Raw genomic sequence first — 19,963 nt, forward strand, 5'->3', positions numbered from 1 at the left:
AGCTAACTCTCGTCCGTGGCAACATCGCCACCCTCCAAGCAAATTCAACAATTATACGCACCTCACAGGCTCACATAAACAAAACCCAAAAAAAATACCCAAAAAATAAAAAAGGGAAAAACAAAAAACAACGAAACACACCAAAACGGCAAAACCCCAAGCTCTGGTCTTTCTCTCTCTCTCTCTCTCTCTCTCTCTCTCTCTCTCTCCCCTCTCTCAGTTAATCAGAGCAAAACTGAGATTATACTAAGAGAGAGCCTGATTTAAATCCCTTAAATTGGCGCAAATTTCTGATATAATCCATCAAATTAGCCGTTGAACAAGAAACCCTTTTGTTCATTCATTCCCGCCATGGTTACTCAGGTGGTTGAGGCCAATTCTTCAACCCCACCTTCTTCTTCTTCATCTTCTCTTGATCATGTTCAGAAAACAAAGACTTTGATTTGTGCTCTTAATCTTCTCTCTCGTGACCTTCCTCTTCCTCCTGAAGTTTTCGCCTCGGTTTCTTCTATCTACCGCGGCGATGATGGTGATGTTGATGAGGCTGTTTCGCCTTCCGGTGATGCTCAATTGGGTGATTCTTCCCCTAAATCGAATAAAGTGAGGATTTTGTTGATTTATTGTTTTGGCTTTTTGATGGGTTTTGTTTGAATTTTGATTTTGGGGTGAATTTGGGGTGTTTTTGTTTTTTGTTTTTGTTGGAATTTTGTTTTTTTCTTGCTGATTTGATTGTTTAGGTGATTGTTCTTTTAATTTTCCGGGTTTTCTTTGATGGGTTTTGTTCAATTTGTGATTTTGAGTTGAATTTGGCTGTGTTTCGAATTTTTCAGAATTTGGTTTCTTTGCTTTCTATTGGAATTATTGTTTTTTGCTGGATTGAATTGTTTAGTTGATATCTTTTTGGGATTCTTTTTATTTCTGATAATTCTTTATTTCTGGTATTTAATTGGATTATTGGGTATTAATATTCTGTAGGACATTGTTCTTATAAGTCATCTAAGCCTTTTGCTTTGTGCTTTATGTGGTATTTGATTTGATTGGTGATTGGGTTGCAGGATGCATCTTGTATCTCTAGTTATGGGGATTTAATTATGGAATTTGAGGATGCTGTGGTTAAGCAGCGACCGAAATGCATGTCCAGTAGCGCTCTGACAGAATTGAATGAGAGCCGTTTCCAGAGCCGGGTTGAGCATCGTTTGACTGAACTTGAAGGTTGGTGTATTTTATCATACTTTGTATCAGTGTTAGGTTATGACTTGTTATTTGAGTTCTTTTCTGTTAGCTTTTGACTTGTTATTGAGTTCTTATTCATAAATAGTATATTGTGCTCTTTTGTTTGTGAGTGTGGCTTCATTGGGAGAATGCTTACTCTCAAGATTCTTGGAAGATGTTGAGCTTCAAAATTGGTCACGTGGTTGATTTAATATATGGGCAGTACCTGTAAAGTAATTTACTGTTCTCAATTACTGTTCCTTGTGCCTGTGAAGATCCTCTTTCATATGGAGAGACCATTAATTACTTATATAAGAGCACAATAAGTGGATAATATAAATATAATCCTCATAGTCTCTTGCTTATGGAGAGACCATTAATTACAACTTTCAGTTTGTTGAATAATTGTGCTGAATATGTGTATTGTAAACTCAGCTGTGCTTGTTGAGCTGGTGTTTGATAACTGATGAAGTAATAAAGGGCATTCTAAAGGATTTAGTTTGTCCACATTGTGGTGCTCTCACGCATTTGCATGTTATCTTTGAAATTATACGTGCTTTGATGATTTAAAACAATGAACTGATGTATTATTGACTTTATTTACTCCAGCTCTGTGAATGTGAAATGGTACTCTTAACTTTACTTTCTGGTGAAATGGGTTATCTTTAGTCGGAAGGAATTTCTTTTGTGTGTGGTATGACTCTGTTAACAAGGTATTTATACCTTTTTTTTATTATTATTTTTTTTAATAATTTGGTAAAATTAGTGCGTGCTGATGCACAGTAAACAAGATTTTTGTGTGATACAGACTGTAGTGATTCGTTTATTGTTTACTTTACTTGCATTGTTGAACTTGATGAGCTATATTAGGTTAATTTTGTTATTAAAATTGAATTTTTTGTATCATTTAAATATCAAGTAAAGTTTCTCTTGAAGTTCTCTGATATGTTGCACTATCCATTTCATAGCCTATGAGAGTTTAAGATGTTCTCTCTCTTTCTTTTTTTTTTTTTTTTTTTTTTTATAATCATAACCAGAGCTACCATCAAGTAGAGGCGAGGATTTGCAATCAAAGTGCTTGCTTGAGCTTTATGGTCTCAAGGTAAATGCTATGCTATTTCTTTTGTGAGCTGTTTGGTTATTTAAAAAAAAAAGAGTTTAAGCCTATACAATATTGGGGAAGTACCTACCTCCTGAGCTTATTGTATCAAATCTTGCCTACTTTATGAGAGTAATGACTAGCTTTTGAATCAAGAGCCAGGACTGTTAAGATCTCAGATGTCACTGAATACTCCAGGGTTCTTTCAATTATTTTTTTACAAGCATTTGAATGTGTAGTCTATCCAATATTATGTTTGAACTTGCTGGATAACATGCTCTGTTTTGTCTATTCAGCTTGCAGATCTGCAAAGTAAGGTCCGTTCTGAAGTAAGTTCAGAGTATTGGCTGCGCCTCAAATGTGTTCATCCTGAAAAGCAGTTATTTGATTGGGGGATGACACGGTTGCCCCGTCCTTATTACGGTGTAGGACACCCTTTTGCTAGAGACGCTGATGATCAATTGAGGAAAAAAAGAGATGCAGAGGTGATGTGATGCTTATACTATTTCTGTCTCCCTCTTTCTTACTCTCATCCCATCCCCTCCTCTCTTAATTGAGTTCATTCTTCATCCCCTTCCCTTCTATATGTTTTGCGATTTGTAGAGTTTTCATCTACTGCTTCAAAAAAGTTGTGTATGTGATGATGACTAGTTGATTAACATTGGAAATCAAAGGCCAATGGTTTTAGTGAAGGTCTGATGAAAGCACACTATCTCCAAAAGGGAATAGGTTAAGGGCTGTTATGCATATTTAAGTTTCTGTAAAGGATAATTCAAATTTGAGTCAGAACTTTGTATTTCAAATTTACTGTCATTGTTATGTTCCAAAGTAAGCTAATAATTGGTGTATAATATTGAAGTCTGAAGTTGATTTGGTGAATTGTGTAATTGCAGAGATTATCCAGATTTGAAGAAGAGGAGAAGAACTTTGTGGAGACTAGAAAAAGGAAATTTTTTGCAGATTTGCTCAATGCAGCTCGTGAGTTCCAGTTACAAGTTGGTTCTATTTCAAAACGCCGGAAACAGAGGAACGACGGGGTCATGGTACTTTATGTTTTTCCATTTGCTGTCAGTTTTCTGCGACTTTGAGAGCTGTGAAAACCTTTGAAAAAGTGAGGGGAAGGGGAAGGGGAAGGGGAAGGGGAAGGGGAAGGGGAAGGGCCAAGGAAATAGAGAATGTGGAGGCATTATTTAGTATAAGATATTTTCTGAATCATTGATTTTCTAGGCGTGGCATGGAAGGCAAAGGCAACGCGCTACAAGGCAAGAAAAAATGAGGATGGACGCTCTCAAAAAAGATGACCAGGAAGCATACATGAAAATGGTCGAGGAGAGCAAAAATGAGAGATTAACTATGCTTCTAGGGAAAACAAATGATCTCCTTGTTTCTCTTGGAGCTGCAGTTCAACGACAAAAAGATGCAGAACATTTTGATGGCATTGAGCCTTTAGATGAGTCTGATGTTGATATTCAAGAATTAGATGTCTTGAAAGATGGAACTCCAATCCCTGATGAAGATATTGATGCAAGCGAAGAAGATGTTGGCAAGGCAGGCAGTTTACTTGATGGTCAGAAGAAGTATAATTCAGCTGTACACTCCATTCAGGAAAAGGTAAACGAGTTTGGAATTTGGAGATGGATCTTTGGTATCATAATAATATTTACTTTATGTTCTATTGCTAATTTAATGATATCAAAAATAAAATTAATGAACGAAAATCTATGAAGTCGTGCTGTCACTGCTATGATCATAGTTGTTTGGTGTCTATGCTTGGAGGTGGAAAAGGGAACTTTTAACTGTTACAGGCCCAGAAATCTATTAACAAACTTTTGGACCACTTTCTTGGCTTTGTTTTGGCTTGTGCCAATTATGTGGTCGGAGGATATCTCTCTCATTTAAAATTTTATTATTTTTTATCATTTTTATAATTTGATTTTCTATAGGGCAGCTTATCAATAATTATATGGAGCTCTTATGTTAAATTATAATAACTATCCTTGTAATTGATAAGAAGGCCTAAATGCAAGCTGAACACCGAACAACCTCTTAAGCATAGAAAGTGGAGCTCTGCTTACAAGTATTACAATAAGAATGCCAAGAACATAGCAGAAGCAGTTTTGATCAATATGGAATTTCAAATCCCTGCTTTAGAGAACACCCATTTGGCTCTAGATACTCTGCACTTTGCCATTCTTTTTTTCTTGGCCACTGATATGAAGCAGCACAAGTCTAGAATCATATACCTGACCAAAACTTCAGGCCTTAGTTGATGTTCCTCCCTTTGACAGTATGACTGCAAACTCATTGCTGCCATTCTTTAGAGAACACCCGTTTGGCTCTAGATACTCTGCACTTTTCCATTCTTTTTTCTTGGCCACTGATATGAAGCAGTACAAGTCTAGAATCATACACTTGACCAAAATTTCATACATCAGTTGATATTCCTCCCTATGACAGTATGACTGCAAACTCATTGTTGCCTGAGCTTCCCTAGCAGAATTCTCTGTAATCGTATTAGCTTTTATTGTGCATTCTTGTCCACAGGGCACAAGATGAGCAAGCTGATTACCTTTTCCTTAAATTATTGAAAGGAAGCTTGAGCAACTGGCTGGATCAAAGAAATTGATTTGATATTTATTAGTTAACAATTACTTCTTGAACTCTACAGTAGTACCTGAAACCAGATCTACCTTTGAGGCAAACACCTGAGCCATGGAAATTTACCATCTAATTTAATACCTAATGCTTACAGAGTTACAGGCACTTGGACGCTTACTAAAGTGCACATCTTGTTTCAGGCAACTATAGCTGTTTTCTCAACAATTTTAGCCTTGTTTGGTCACAAGTAAAATCTTGTAGATTGCACAAACATTTGTAAAACTCTATGAACTGCAGTCTCTCTTCTGCGACTAGAGGCTGTTGAATCACTTACACTGATATTAGAATTTGAGGCAGGTTAGCCAGATTCCATCTGCATTTATGAAGTAATATATGTGTGGTTTGAAAGTATGCACACAGCACACTGTAGTTGACTGTTAAACTGTTGCTCCCTACATTATTGCTTCATTAATTTAGAAGATGATTGCATAGAAGTTTTAAAGGTTGTGTTGTACCCTGAGCATGACCGATATGGTATGGAATTTCCCTGCTAATACTTGAAAAACAAATTTTAGAAATAAGGCTTGTGCGTTTTTCTACAGGTAACGGAGCAACCATCAATGCTTCAAGGTGGAGAGCTTAGACCTTATCAGTTAGAGGGTCTCCAGTGGATGCTTTCATTATTTAACAACAATCTGAATGGAATATTAGCAGATGAGATGGGGTTAGGCAAAACTATTCAAACCATTGCTTTAATTGCATACCTATTGGAGGTAAAAGGCGTGGGTGGGCCTCATTTAATTGTAGCACCAAAGGCTGTTCTACCTAATTGGGTTCATGAATTCCAAACATGGGTTCCTGGGTATATAATTTCTGCTTAGTTTCTGCCATGTCATTTCCTAAATTTCACATTCCTCTGTACTGATAGTCAATTGATTTATTAATTCAATTTCTTTTTAATTTAGTATTGTTGCTGTCCTTTATGATGGGCGACAAGAGACGAGGAAAGCAATCAGGGAGGAATACTTTGCTGAGGAAAAATTCTGTGTGATGATTACTCATTATGACCTTATCATGAGAGATAAGCTATACCTCAAGAAAATTCACTGGTATTACATGATCATTGATGAAGGGCATCGATTAAAAAATCATGAGTGTGCTCTTGCGCGTATTCTTGTCTCAGAGTATGTTGTCTACTTATTTTTCTTACAGCCTTGTTACTTGCAAAATTTCAATATGCAACAATAAAATATAACAAATGAAGTGCTGGATGAACTTAATTTTATATTGATGACAAGTGATAGTCTGCATGTTACATTGAAATTCTAGATATTTATATTGCTCTTGAGAAAATTCGTTCAGTAGTGAGTGATAGAACTTGAATTCCCGTTGAAGTAGGAGCTAGTGAGTACCACGACCTTGTATGGAAGAACTAGTGCCTAATTATGGTAGGATGCTGTACATTAGTGATTATGTCTGCAACTATTTCACATTAGTTCTAAATATCCTTGGGCATAGTAACCTTGACCTATGGTAATCACATATGAATTTGAGTGTGGGTAACAGTGTCCTATAATTGGACATGGATGTGGGGACTCGGTATTCATGAAACTTATTCTTGATTTTAGAAGCCTTTCTGCATGTGATTTTCACATTGCAAATACATACAGACATTTCAAGCACACAGTTCTTGTTCAAACTTTCTCAAGCCCTTTTGTAAACGCGTTCGATTTATCACATAATTTCCTTCTCTTTGCTTCTGAAAACATGTTTTTAATTCAAAGATGTGATGTAGTATCATTGGTCTGGTTGAAAGTTGAAGTGTCCAGTAAGGATTACATACCCTTGTCAGAGTGTCAAATGTCCGACATGAGTATTTGATACAAGAGATGAAGAGTCAGAGTAACCTTGTTATTAATTAATTCATTCTCCTCTATTATGTTTGTCTGCATTTTGTTAAACTTGCCCTTTTTGAAAATCACGCGGTTTTATGAAATCTTGCTTGTATTTTGGAATAGAGATTGCAGAGATGTTTCTGTTATTATGAATCCGTGATCACTCTTGGTGAATGTGATAATTTAGAGTTCTACTTACCTTTTGCTTAAAAGTTTTGCTAATTGGTATTCATTATTGAATTTTCCACATTTAATGCAATTTTAATATCTATCCAGATATAGGATTCGGCGCAGACTTTTGCTGACTGGGACTCCAATACAGAACAGCCTCCAGGAGTTGTGGGCCCTGCTCAATTTCCTTCTTCCCCACATTTTTAATTCTGTTGAAAATTTTGCAGAGTGGTTTAATGCGCCATTTTCTGATCGAAGTGAAGTTGCACTTACAGATGAAGAACAGCTATTGGTCATTCGACGGTTGCATCATGTGGGTGCCCATTCTTCCTCCCAGTCTATAGCCTATTTCATAACACCATGACATGTTTTGCTCATAATTTTTTCTGTGGTTAGGTTATAAGGCCATTTATTCTCAGAAGGAAGAAAGATGAAGTGGAGAAATATTTACCTGGGAAGACGCAGGTCATATTGAAATGTGACTTGTCTGCATGGCAGAAAATTTATTATCAACAAGTTACAGACATGGGCAGAGTAGGCATGGATTCAGGTATTCTATTGATTACTTAAATGCTAGCATTTCTTAGCAGTGAGCCTGCTATATTTGATCCAATGGATTTTTGTACATAGTTGCTAGTATGGTGTGCTTTAATATTTTTTGGTTTGATAGAATTTTTTCAGATGCTTTTCTCCTGTAGAAATTAATGCAGGATAAGATGGGCTGGGATATAGTCTACGGAAGAAACTTACATTGGATAGTTAATAGTTAATAGTTTTATGTCAAAGATTTTTAGAACTATATAGCAATGTAGTTACATACTTTTTGTCCATTTTCGTCTCATCAAATTCCTGTCTTTGTTCCAAATTTTGCGGACGGTTCCTTATGATGATTCTTGTTAGCTAACCTCAAATCATTTTGGGACTAAGGCTTTGTTTTTGTATTATAGCGGTATGGTTACATTTTATTTTGCCTGTACATGTTAATGGTTCCTTGAATATCAGCTTTCCTTTGATAATACGTAATGCACTCTCTCTCTGAACATGTATCTCACTCAGATGTGTAGTGCTGAACTTTGGACAAAGAAGTAACTTATTAATTACACAGTTTTGCATGAATTATAAGCTGCTCCACAGCTCCAGTAGTGCTGGGCTGGGAATGGAAGAGCATAGCTAGGGAGTATAGAAGAAAGCCAAGCCCCACTCTATGTCATTCCCAGTGGTTTTTGCTTCCTTTACCTCCACCCATAAGGTGTTTTCACAATTCAAGGAAGAGCCATAGCTAGGGAGTATGACGGTTCCTTTACCTCCACACTTTGTCTTCTATTATAAAAACTTTCTGAATAGGTATCTTCTCAAACACAGACACACACAACACACGACACACAACAGAGAACACACACACGCACACACACACACACACACACACACACACACACACACACATCAGCCTTTCATACACATGACCGCTGGTTTGACAAGTAGGTTTTTATCCACCAAACAAGTGCTACACTTATAATGTCAAAACAATGAAGCCTTTATCCACCAATCTAGTACAACACCTAGAATGTCAAAAGTTCAAAACAATGGAGCCTTAATGACTTGGATCACCTGTAAAAGCCATGCACTAGTCTTCATATAATATTTCTTATTATACCTTAATTATTATAGATGTCTTATCAGATTTAGTTATTTTATTTCATCTAAAAACTAACAAGATTTTATTTTATTTATTTATATTTATGGTGAGAGATTTTTCGAATTCCTTATAATTACTTATCTTAGTTCTTGTCCTTTATTAGGAAAATTTGTGTAACGCACGACACAACAACCCGTTGGTAAGATAATCATTAAGGAACAAAGGGAGTACATGCCGAACAATAGTAATTACGAGGCAGTATTGTGGATTCATATCTTGAATTCTAGAGAGTATAATGAACCGATCAATCAAACATACATTTAACTTAATTGTCAATTCCCTCATTATTGGTTTTAGGATAATTATCTATCTATTTCTATTGACTAATCACAATTCTGATAGGTTGAGAGTGAGGGATATACTTAGTTGGTTAGAGCTTCCCTTTTAGTTCCAGGGGATCCCTAGATCGATTCTCATCACCCGCCCTTGTGGCTCTCTAAACACTCAAAGTAAAAACAAAATTCCAAAGGTTAAAAATACAAAGTGTTTGCTTCCTTTATTATACATTATGCACAAGCTTTGGAATTCATTATAGTATTGTGAATCACAACTTAAAAACTTGCAAACAAAGTGGGATAGATGAAGTACTATTGTATGAAAAGTAATACTACTATTATTTGATTCAATTGAGAAAAAAAGGCTTTTTTTTTTTTTAAATATAATTATTTATTGAAACTAATCCGAAAACCCAATAAAAAAATCTTGCTTAGGATATGTGATAATTAAAACATAAATTCGATTAAGCAAGAATTATTATCATATATATGTACCACAATACTAACCGGATCTCTGATAATGTATTTATTATGATTAGTATGGGGTATTAAACAAAGTATGTGTGTATTGGAACTATTATAAAAGTAACAAGTGAACTTAATATTGACATAAGCAAAAAAAATCTGTAATGATATTAGGATTAAGGTTTTACCCGATTTAACAATCACCACAATAATATTATTGCTTTATGACACGTATTAAGGAAATACTGTACCTTTGATGTTTCTAAAAATTAAATAAGAACAATTGTGTAAAGAGGTGATCGTAATTGGCTTGTAGTCATTGATATTTGATTAGAACCTATTATAGCAGAAACAAGAATAGGAATTTTGTTTCTGCATTTGTTTTAACGATTATATTAAAGGAAATTATAGATTTCTTTTCATTTTATTCTCTTAGTTGTAGTATGTAGGTATTAATATTAATAGTGCTACTATTTAAATTAATAATGGTAATACTCCTCCGTTTTTTTGTTCTACTTACTTTCCATATTAGTATGTGTTTTTCGTTGTAGTGACTTTGTTCTATTTTAAGCTTACCCTCTTTACCATCTTACCCTTTAACCCCATAATAATTACACATTTACACCTTTCCACACTCTCTCTTAATCTATTCATCTTTTTTCTTATATTCACCTACCGTTTTACACTCTATCTTATTTTATCCTACTTTTATCTTATTCCCATTCACCTTCTTTAAGCATTTTCTTAATTTGCGTATCTCTAGTAAATGAGTTGAAGAACATAAAAAACAGATGGAGTACTTATTACTATTATTGTTGAACTTGTTATTAGTAACAACAATAACAATTATTGGCATTATATCAATGACACACAACTAGGGGTGTCAATTCGGGTAAACGATTCAGTTTCGGGTTGGGTTTATCGGTTTCGGGTTATAACGGGTTGAATTATTAGCGGGTCAGTTTTGAAAATTATCGGGTAAGTTCGGTTTGGTTTTTTTTTGTTATTGCGGTTTCTATTCGGGTCGGGTTCTAATCGGGTAAGGTTGTAATCAGTTCTGGTCATAATAAGTTTGGGTTGAACCAGATCGGTTTGAAAACGGGTTTAGTCAATTAAAAACGGGTTTTGGTTCAAAACATTTCGGGTCCTAATTGGGTCGGGTTGTAATCGATTCGGGTCATAATCAGTTTGGGTCAAACTGGGTCGGTTTGAAAACGGGTTTCAGTTCAAAACAGATCGGGTGAAATCAGGTCGGTTCAAATCGGTTTGAATTAAACAGGGTCGGTTTGAAAACAAATATACCTAATTTGAAGCGGGTTTCAGTTCAAATCATATCGGGTTAAAATCGATTCGGATCCTTGTCTACTCAGATTTTTCAAATAATGGGTAGGAATGGGTCAGGTTATAATCGAGTTAAGTCTTAATATGTAGGGTTTATCGAGTAGTGGGTTGAAATAGATCGGATCATAAACATATTGGGTTATGGGTTGTAAACGGTTCAGTCATAATAGATCACGGGTTGTAAACGGTTCGGTCTCAACGGGTTACGGGTTGTAAACGGTTCGATCTGAACGGGTTACAGGTTGAAAACGGTTTGGTCATAACGCGTTACGGGTTATAAACGATTTGGTCACAACGGGTTACGGATTGGAACGGTTCTGTTTATCGAATTTTTACCGGGTTTAAACAGTTTTCAGCTTAAAATGGGTCGGGTTACTATCAGGTTCGGATGTAATCGGTTTGGGTTGCTTTCGATTTCGGGTTGTAATGGTTTGGTTTGATCTCATTAAAGGTTTGCACAAATTCGGTTCAGTTCAGTTTCGGGTTGGAAAAAATTGGGTCGGGTTGGTTTTCGGCTTTCAAAAAATGGGTTTTTAACGGTTCAGTTCCTTTTCGGATCGGTTCAAAACAGTCGGGTTTAACTGTTCGGGTTAGAAACTGACAACTCTACACACAACAATGACAAGTTATAACTGGAAGTGCAAATTTTAAAATATAATTGTAATTGTATTTATAAAGTTTGTTTCCAAACCTAGCTTTGTCCTTCATTTTCATAAGTTGAAAAGAATAAAGTCTTGGTCCAAATGCAATTGATTTACTCCTGCTTATTTGAATCGTAATTAGCACACTTTGGACATTTAGATGAAAATTATGTCAACCAAACAGTTTAGGTTAAACAGATAAATTGATTGGAATAAAGGTTTAGTACCATATTAAAAGTCGATCTCCTCATCACACAAAAGTAGTTAATTATAATTAAGAGGGTAATAGCATCTAGGATGAAATTTTGCTGGTAATAATATGTGTGAGGAAAAAGTGGGATCTTCTCCCATAAACATAAATCTGCTACCGACTCCCAAATTCTGTAAAATTTTTATAAATGTCTCCAAAGCGAGTGAGAGCTTTAGAGGTAGAGATAGCTTTGTTCCTTGGGTGGCATAGCTTATGCCATATTACCATGATGACTTGCCTGTCACGGTCAATGAATGATATTATACTTTTCTCCTAATAGTAATTTGGCTCTTCTTGTTGCCTCATCACTCGTATTTGGGTGTTACACTTCATATTGGACCAAAATCTTGCACAAATTTTATTAATGGCCATGTCTGATGCTTTGACACTTGCCCGTTTTCTAAGTCCAAGTAACATAGCTTTTCGGAAAAGCTTTGTGATATAGTCTCTACCCTAGTTCAGATCTTTTTAAGTTTTGCCTTTGTAATTATTTAGTTTTAACCAAAAGAACCCATACCACTATGTGGGGTATCAAGAGATTGGGCTTGGATTATATGTTAACAGCCACAAAGAGATAGAAGTTGGCCTCATGCCCTTTTAGCTGCTGAATGGGGGTGCTCTTTTGAACAATGTAAGGACACGAAAAGAATTAATGCATTATTGAAGTTGAGTGGTCTAGGAAAATTTTCAATGACTTGAAGGCAGATTAACAACAATCCTTATGGTTTAGATATGCATTTAATGTGCTCCTATATATTTGGTTGGATTTGTTTTCTCCTTGCCTCTCCGCATGGTATGGAATTGCCTGTTCCCTTGTTGTGAGCCAACTTATAACATCCTTTTTGAGAAAAGCAAGTTGTGATGATTATATAGACTTACGAGTGCATCTCAGCGCATAGCTGCTATGCATTTACAAAGCATATAGGAGGGCAGAAATGTAAAATTGGCAAGCTTCAGGATTTAATATGAAAAAAGCTGACTTTACAGTGGTACATTATAATGTACCATTATATTAAATTATAAGTTGTCTTAATAGTACTTTTCGTGAACTATTATGCATGTGGTGATACTTTTTCCCATCTTATAGGTTGAATATTTTCCCCCAAAATACTTACTAGCTGTCACCTATTATGTATGTAGTGGTACATTTTTTCATCCTATACTTTTGCTAACAAATAGCAGCTATGCGCTAAGGGTCAACCATAGATTTACTATGTGGGAGCAGTCAAAGTCTCTAGTTGTGTGTGCAAGATTAATAATAAAGCTGACTACTTTGTTACCATGAAAAAGTGAGAGTTTTTTTCAAATAAACTTGAGAGACCCGTTATCTGCAGTAGAAAGGATCATTAAAGATTGGTGCCAGACCTGGAAGTATTAATTGCTCAAGAAAGAGGTTAATTATTACATGACTGAAGGAGTTTTTTGTATTAGGACCAGAATAGTATATTGTTGTATCTGGGCTTAATATCAAAGTATTTCCTTAATTGCTCCCAGACATTGTTCTTGTTGTGCTCTGTCCTTTCTCATCTTCTCTCTCCTTCTAGTGATGGTGGAACTGTGGAAATGAAGGTGGGAATTTGTATAACTTAGCTTTGTTATAATTCTTTACTCAAGGTGCCTATATGCAGCGTGAGGGAAAAAGAAAATGAACTTATAGCATATGTAAGAGTTGGAAAAAAAGGGGGGGTTATGAAAACTGAGGATGATGTCTCTTGATTAAGTGGACACTTAATTTTGTGCTGTTTAACTGCTAAACCATGCTAGTTGTAATTTATCCAACTGCCCTTGTGTTGGTTTCTTTGTTCTTTATTACTTTGCTTTTATTTTTTTGGTGGTGCGTGTTTGAAGACAGTTTGACTCTCTGGTTTCAATTTGTCTACAACTGATAGTCCAACTGATAATCTGATAACTTGCAAATGTTCCTGTGTCCCTCTTATGTAATACTTTGACATTATCCCCATACTTTAAGGCATGGCATCTACCTATAGGGGTCTGGGGGGATGTTGGATGTACAGAACTTCTATATTTGCAAACAGGATATTTTATGGCCTAAGAAGGAGATTTAGTACCATTAAATAAGGGTAGAAATGAATGCATTCAGACCTTTAATATGGTTGATAATAATCCCAAAGGTTGAAACTGCCCTGCTATACAACATAAGTAGAAATGAGTGCATATTTTTTTTAGATATTTTTTTAGGGTATTGAGGAAAAGGAACCCAATTGTTCAAAACGTAATGATCGGTGCAAAATACTCCATCTGTACAACAAATACATGTGTTTGCCTTTGGTACGGAGATTATGATTTGCTGTTAAGTATGAGTTCAAGATTTGTAGTTGTTTATTTTGTTGTTGTTGGTGTTATTGCTGTCATCGTCTTTATCATCGTCGTAATGCCTTTTGGATGATCATTAAATCTATTATTGAATGTCGCAGAGCGAGGGAAATCAAAGGGCCTACAAAATCTGTCAATGCAGTTAAGGAAGTGCTGCAACCACCCTTACTTGTTCTTGCCAGAGTATAATATATGGCGCAGTGATGAGATAGTGAGAGCATCTGGGAAATTCGAGTTACTTGATCGATTGCTTCCTAAACTGGCTAAATCTGGACATAGAGTTCTCTTGTTTTCACAAATGACTCGTCTCTTGGATATTCTTGAAGTTTATCTTAGAATGCGTGAGCACAGGTTCCTTCGTCTTGATGGCTCATCAAAAACTGATGAAAGAGGGACTTTACTTAAAGAATTCAACGCTCCAGATTCTCCGTATTTCATCTTTCTTCTCAGTACTCGCGCAGGAGGTCTGGGTTTGAACTTACAGACTGCAGATACTGTGATTATATTCGACAGTGATTGGAACCCCCAGATGGACCAACAGGCTGAGGATCGAGCCCATCGTATTGGTCAGAAGAAGGAGGTGAGAGTTTTCGTGTTGGTTAGCGTTGGATCAATAGAAGAGGTAATTTTGGAACGTGCAAAACAGAAAATGGGCATAGATGCCAAGGTAATTCAGGCCGGGCTTTTCAATACAACATCAACAGGTATGCTGCCGTCTCTCTCTCTCTTTAAAATTTTTCCCTTTCTTATTGAAGCCTCAAGCATATTTCTGTAATTTGATTTTTTAATAAAAAAAAACTGGCATTGCCGTCATTGTCCTGCATCCTTGTGTCTACCATCTGAGTAATTTGTATTATAGCGTTTTCCATGGACTTTCAATACATCTTTATACGTATATTGAACTTTTGAAGATAATGGAATCCTCCCCTTTCTTTATGTTCGATTTTGTGTTCAAGGGTGGATGTAGGAGAAGTGGATAATATATTTCTGTGATAGAGACCCAGCAATTCTTGAAGCATTTTTCTTTTTCTGTTATCTCTTCTTTTGCACATGTGCTATCTATCCCCTGCCCCTCCGTGGTTGTCAAGGGATTGACTGAATGCAGTTTATATTTAACTCTTGAGTGGCGAGACTCTTGATCTATTTACGGCTCTTCATCTATTGTACGAAGTATTGTACCTTTTGTAGTCGAGTACATGCCATGTGAAAAATTTATTTGGTTATGCAGCTCAGGACAGGAAGGAGATGTTGGAAGTGATTATGCGTAGAGGAACAAGCGCACTTGGAACAGATATTCCGAGTGAGAGAGAGATCAACCGGTTGGCAGCTCGAACAGATGAAGAGTTCTGGCTATTTGAGAAAATGGATGAAGAGAGAAGGCAAAAGGAAAACTACAGACCTCGTCTTATGGAAGACCATGAGGTGCCTGAATGGGTGTACACTGTAAACACTGACGCCTCTGAGCGAAGCAAAGGGTTTGATCATGAAGTGGGCAAAATAACAGGTAAGCGGAAGAGAAAAGAGGTTATTTATGCTGACACCATCAGCGACCTACGATGGGTAAAAGCTGTAGAGAATGGAGAAGACTTATCCTCAGCTATTAACAAGAAGAAGAGGAAGGAAGCTGCTTCCTCTGAGAACTTCAACTCGCCGAACAATAATCGTGGAGAGTTGGAAAAGGTATATGATCTTGGGGATGATGATATCACTAGTTTCAGTGATGGAAAGAGTGAAGAATTTCCTCATCCTTCCCCTCAGAAGATGAGGATGAATGGGCTGAACTTTGGAACACCGAAACATGAAGATGATGGTGGATATGGAAATGGAAGTGGAAGTGACGCTTGGAATTTGACATGGAAGACCCATAAAAAAAAGAGATCAAGTATTAATGTTTTGGGATCTTCAACGTCTATATCTGAATCTTCTAGGGGTCAGAATTCCAGTGGCCGAGGAAACCGATGGAGTTGATTCATTTAGTTTCTGCCCTTCCATCGTCCCCTTGGAGGCAGCTTAATAGTTGAATGGTTTCACCTGGGGATTTCTATAGGACTAGGGGTGAGAAATTTGATGGCATTGAAAAAACTCAGAGGAGATGATTGATACTATGGCCTTCTAATCAACCCCTGAAGAGCATGGACGAAGGTTGAGAAGTTTATCTAAGATGTTGCACCTGGGGACTTCTGCTGGGCTGGGGTTGGATGATCGGCTTATGTTTTGCTGTGATTAGTTGTCATTAGGCTCTATTTAGCGATTAATTGTGAATCTTCCTATCATTCTAAATCTAAGTAGCACTATATTATGCTACATGTAAAATTAAGAGAATTGTCGTTAGTTTTGGTGGTAGATCTTCTTATCTCTAAACTTCAGCTAGGGTGATATTGAGTTTCAAGTTGGAGGTTGCCAAATGTGGTACAATGCTATAGCATGGTGCTCCTTTGCTATTCACAGGTAAACTTCGATAATATTTCAATTATCAAACTAATAAATGTTTATAGACATTAATTATTCCAACAAAGTAGAATTGAGCTTGCTTATTTGTTCGGAACTACAGTTACTTTGTTGTTTAGCACAAAAACAGAACAACAACAAAAATCAGCTACAACATTTCCAATGCTGAAATGTGAAAACACTGTTACCAAGATCCAAGTAAGAAGTACGGAGTAGAAATTTTGTAAAAAAAAATCCTCATAAATTTGGGTTTTTTTTTTTTTTTTTTTTTTTTTTTTTTTTTTTTTTTTTTTTGTGTGTCCTTAGATGGAAATAGGAAACTGTATTAGTGTTCTATTTTGGCTTAATAACTGTTACTCTTTTGAAAATTTAATTACGATGCTTAATTTGAAAATTTTGAATGTTGACCTATTCCGAACTGAGGTGGGTTAAAATGGGGGGTCTCCATCATGATATGTTCTTTTGGGGTGAAGGTACGCACCTTCAACATTGACAATGATTGTGGTTGATAGAGCCACAACTCTATCCCTTGCCTCAACTTATCTATATCTGCATGGGCAATTCTCAAGCAAGAAGATGGATTTTTTCGATGGACGAATGCCACCTTAGAATCGGGAGAGACAGAATTTGAACAAAACCTTGATTATGAGCCTTTCAAGTTATCAACATCTATGGGATCTCTGTCTTCCTTATTAAATGACTCATGGCTACAATTTAAATAGTCTTTGGTAGCTTCAGCTTCTGGCTTATCAACAATAGCCTCCACACTCTTCTCTTCCTTAGACCCTTCCATTCTTGAGCCACAGTTCATCTTCTTTTCATTGACTGGGCTTCTCTGATCTTCAACACCTTGTAAATGCACACTTTCCTCAACCTTTACCTCTCCACCAGCAAGATTCCTAAAGAAAACATTCTCCAATCTTGCCAATTCCTTCCCAATTTACTTGTTTTTTGGTTCAATCTCTTTTGCTGATTTATAATCATCATGCATTGTCTATTCTTTTCACTTCTAGTTTCTTATATGTAGCCCTTAGGGCTGCATGTATCTTTTTCCATTAATCAAATTATTATCTTACCTAAAAAAAAAAAAAAAAAATTAGATACCAGAAATAATGGGTACTGAAAATTTTGAATACCGTAGTTCTAAGATTGACAATTGATGAACTTGAATTTGCACATCGAAGATTAATTACTCATTTACTCCATATATTGCGTCCCATGATTTAAATCAATTCACAAATCATCATCAACCACATGCATGTTTTATCCAGTGTAAAACATACGAAGTAATACGTACATTTTACTACTTTTTAAACCTTACATTTTAATAAAAATGCCTTCTTAGCTCAGTGGTAGAGCGCGTGGCTTTTAACCACGTGGTCGTGGGTTCGATCCCCACAGACGGCGATTTAGTTTATCAAAAGTGATACGAAATATAATTTTTTTAGGGTTTAATAATAAATTTTTAATATTTGTAATTTTGTATTGAAAGTTATATAATTTATTTTATATATATGAAATATTAGGAGATTTTCAAAAAATAAAATAAAATTATGAGGTAAAAATAATAACGTTTTTATTAAAAGTGATACGAAGTATAATTTTTAGGAAAAATTCATGGGAATAATTTCACCTTTGCGCCATTCGTTTTTAATAATCTCATCTTTGGATTTTTTTTTTAATAATCCGACCTTTACCCCCAATTCTTTTTTAATGGTCTCAACCGGTGATTGGTCAAAAGAATTGGGGGTAAAGGTCGGATTATTAAAAAATAATCCAAATGTGGGATTATTAAAAACGAACGGCGCAAAGGTGGGATTATTCCCATAAATTTTTCCTAGTTTTTATAAGGTTTAATAATAAACTTTTAAGATTTGTATTGAAAGTTACTTCACATATAATTATATTTTATACATATGAAATATTAGGAGATTATCAAAAATAACATTTTCGGTTTTAAAAAAGAACCTATTAGAATGTTCCTTGTTCATTTTTGTAATGTACTTGTGCTTAGTTGTTGTCGTATAATATATAACACTTGTGAAAATTTAAAATGTCATGTTAAAACATTAAGTACCATAATAATATGCTACAACCATGTATCAGCTGGTAATACTTGTTCCATATACTATTGAAATTTTAGGATAGAATTTTGGGGGTTAATATTGTATTGTATTCATAAGAGTGAGTGTAACCGTTTAACTCTAATCTTTATAATGATCTCTATTTAAAACGAGACTATAACCTATCACATTGAGGGGTACATGTTTTAGGAAAGGAGACACATATTATAATAAGAATGTTATACTTGCACTATTTTTTATTGATTAACAAACGATTTATATATAATGGTTTATACATGTCGTAATGTCTATTTTCATACACAAAATATAAATAAATTAATATGTGAAGCATGAATGCTAAAAAATTACTATATGAAATAAGAAATCAGTTAATTACAATATTATAAGTTCCATTGTTGAATGTTTTATTTTCCTTAGTATATTTTCTATTATTTTTTAAAGGAAATTGTGTTTTCCATATGAATAAAGCTTTATTTATTTTTTGTAAGGATAAAATCAATGAAATAAATTTCCTAATAAGAATAAGAAAGAATATAAAATTAAAAAAACAAAGATGAAATTAGGAAAGTTTATGGTATACGTGGATGAATCTTATTGGCTCACACACGTCTTCGCTTCCTACTTGACTTAGAATTACGAGTACTCAATTTTACTACATTAATCGTAAAAACGCAACGCAGCTGCAAAACATTAATCCTTTTCATAGATCTATAATCCTCCAAAAAAATCCCTCTTTTTTGAGTTTCAATTTTCTGATACGAGGACGAACTTGGAAGATTTGATAAATCAACATGAAGAAACGTTAGCCCTCAATTTGGACTCAAATCACGCAATTCGTGGTCACTTCATGGGTCATCAAAGTAAGGCTACGGTTTGCCTTGTAGCCTTCCGTGGTTTAGCTTGATTTCGGAGTCTTCTTTACTTAGTTTATTTCTAGAGTTTGCTTACAAGTTTTTACCTTAGCTTTCACTCGAAAGGGTTTTTCTTGTTTTAAGCACTTAGGATTTCTAATTCAATTAGGAATTGTTTTAGTTGAATAAGTTCCTAGATTGATTAGGACTTGTTTTTAGCTAAGCGAGTTTCTAAGTTGATTAGGACTTGTTTTTAGCAAAGTGAGTTCCTAAGATGATTAGGAATTGTTTTCAGTCTAGGGGCGTCAATAATTAAGCTTGGAGTGCAAGCTTGAGTAGTTAGGGTTTATGTAGGATTAAATAACTAAATCAAAGTTATCCTAACTTGATGGAGTTATACAATCCGTGGGATTTGTTTAGGGGTTAGAGTTTTAATTCAAGTGGGTTTAGGATAGTTGAGTCTAATCTATAAATAAGGGACTTGTAATCTTCGAATTATTCAACAAGTTTAATCATACATTCGTAATAATTTGCTTATTGCTTTTGTTTAAGTTGGATTACTTAAAGTCTTGATTGGTGGATTTCAATTTGCTATTTTGTTTG

General features: G+C 35.3%; 1 protein-coding gene and 1 non-coding gene across 2 annotated transcripts; both read left to right on the top strand.

The window, feature by feature from the left end:
• The first annotated feature begins 351 nt into the window (after window positions 1-351).
• Window positions 352-16,511, top strand: LOC110716055 (probable ATP-dependent DNA helicase CHR12). Its single transcript, XM_021894690.1, has 12 exons — window positions 352-600; window positions 1,056-1,212; window positions 2,250-2,314; window positions 2,608-2,796; window positions 3,205-3,354; window positions 3,539-3,922; window positions 5,512-5,771; window positions 5,875-6,093; window positions 7,081-7,288; window positions 7,372-7,525; window positions 14,079-14,681; window positions 15,206-16,511. The coding sequence occupies exons 1-12, from the start codon at window positions 352-354 to the stop codon at window positions 15,943-15,945; spliced, it is 3,378 nt and encodes a 1,125-aa protein (XP_021750382.1). The 3' UTR covers window positions 15,946-16,511.
• Window positions 16,512-17,760: 1,249 nt separating this feature from the next.
• On the top strand, window positions 17,761-17,832 carry TRNAK-UUU. The gene has a single exon. It is a non-coding gene; the product is annotated as a tRNA-Lys (tRNA).
• Window positions 17,833-19,963: the final 2,131 nt, after the last annotated feature.

This window comes from Chenopodium quinoa, unplaced genomic scaffold (assembly GCF_001683475.1).
Source record: "Chenopodium quinoa cultivar QQ74 unplaced genomic scaffold, ASM168347v1, whole genome shotgun sequence".
NCBI lineage: Eukaryota > Viridiplantae > Streptophyta > Magnoliopsida > Caryophyllales > Amaranthaceae > Chenopodium > Chenopodium quinoa.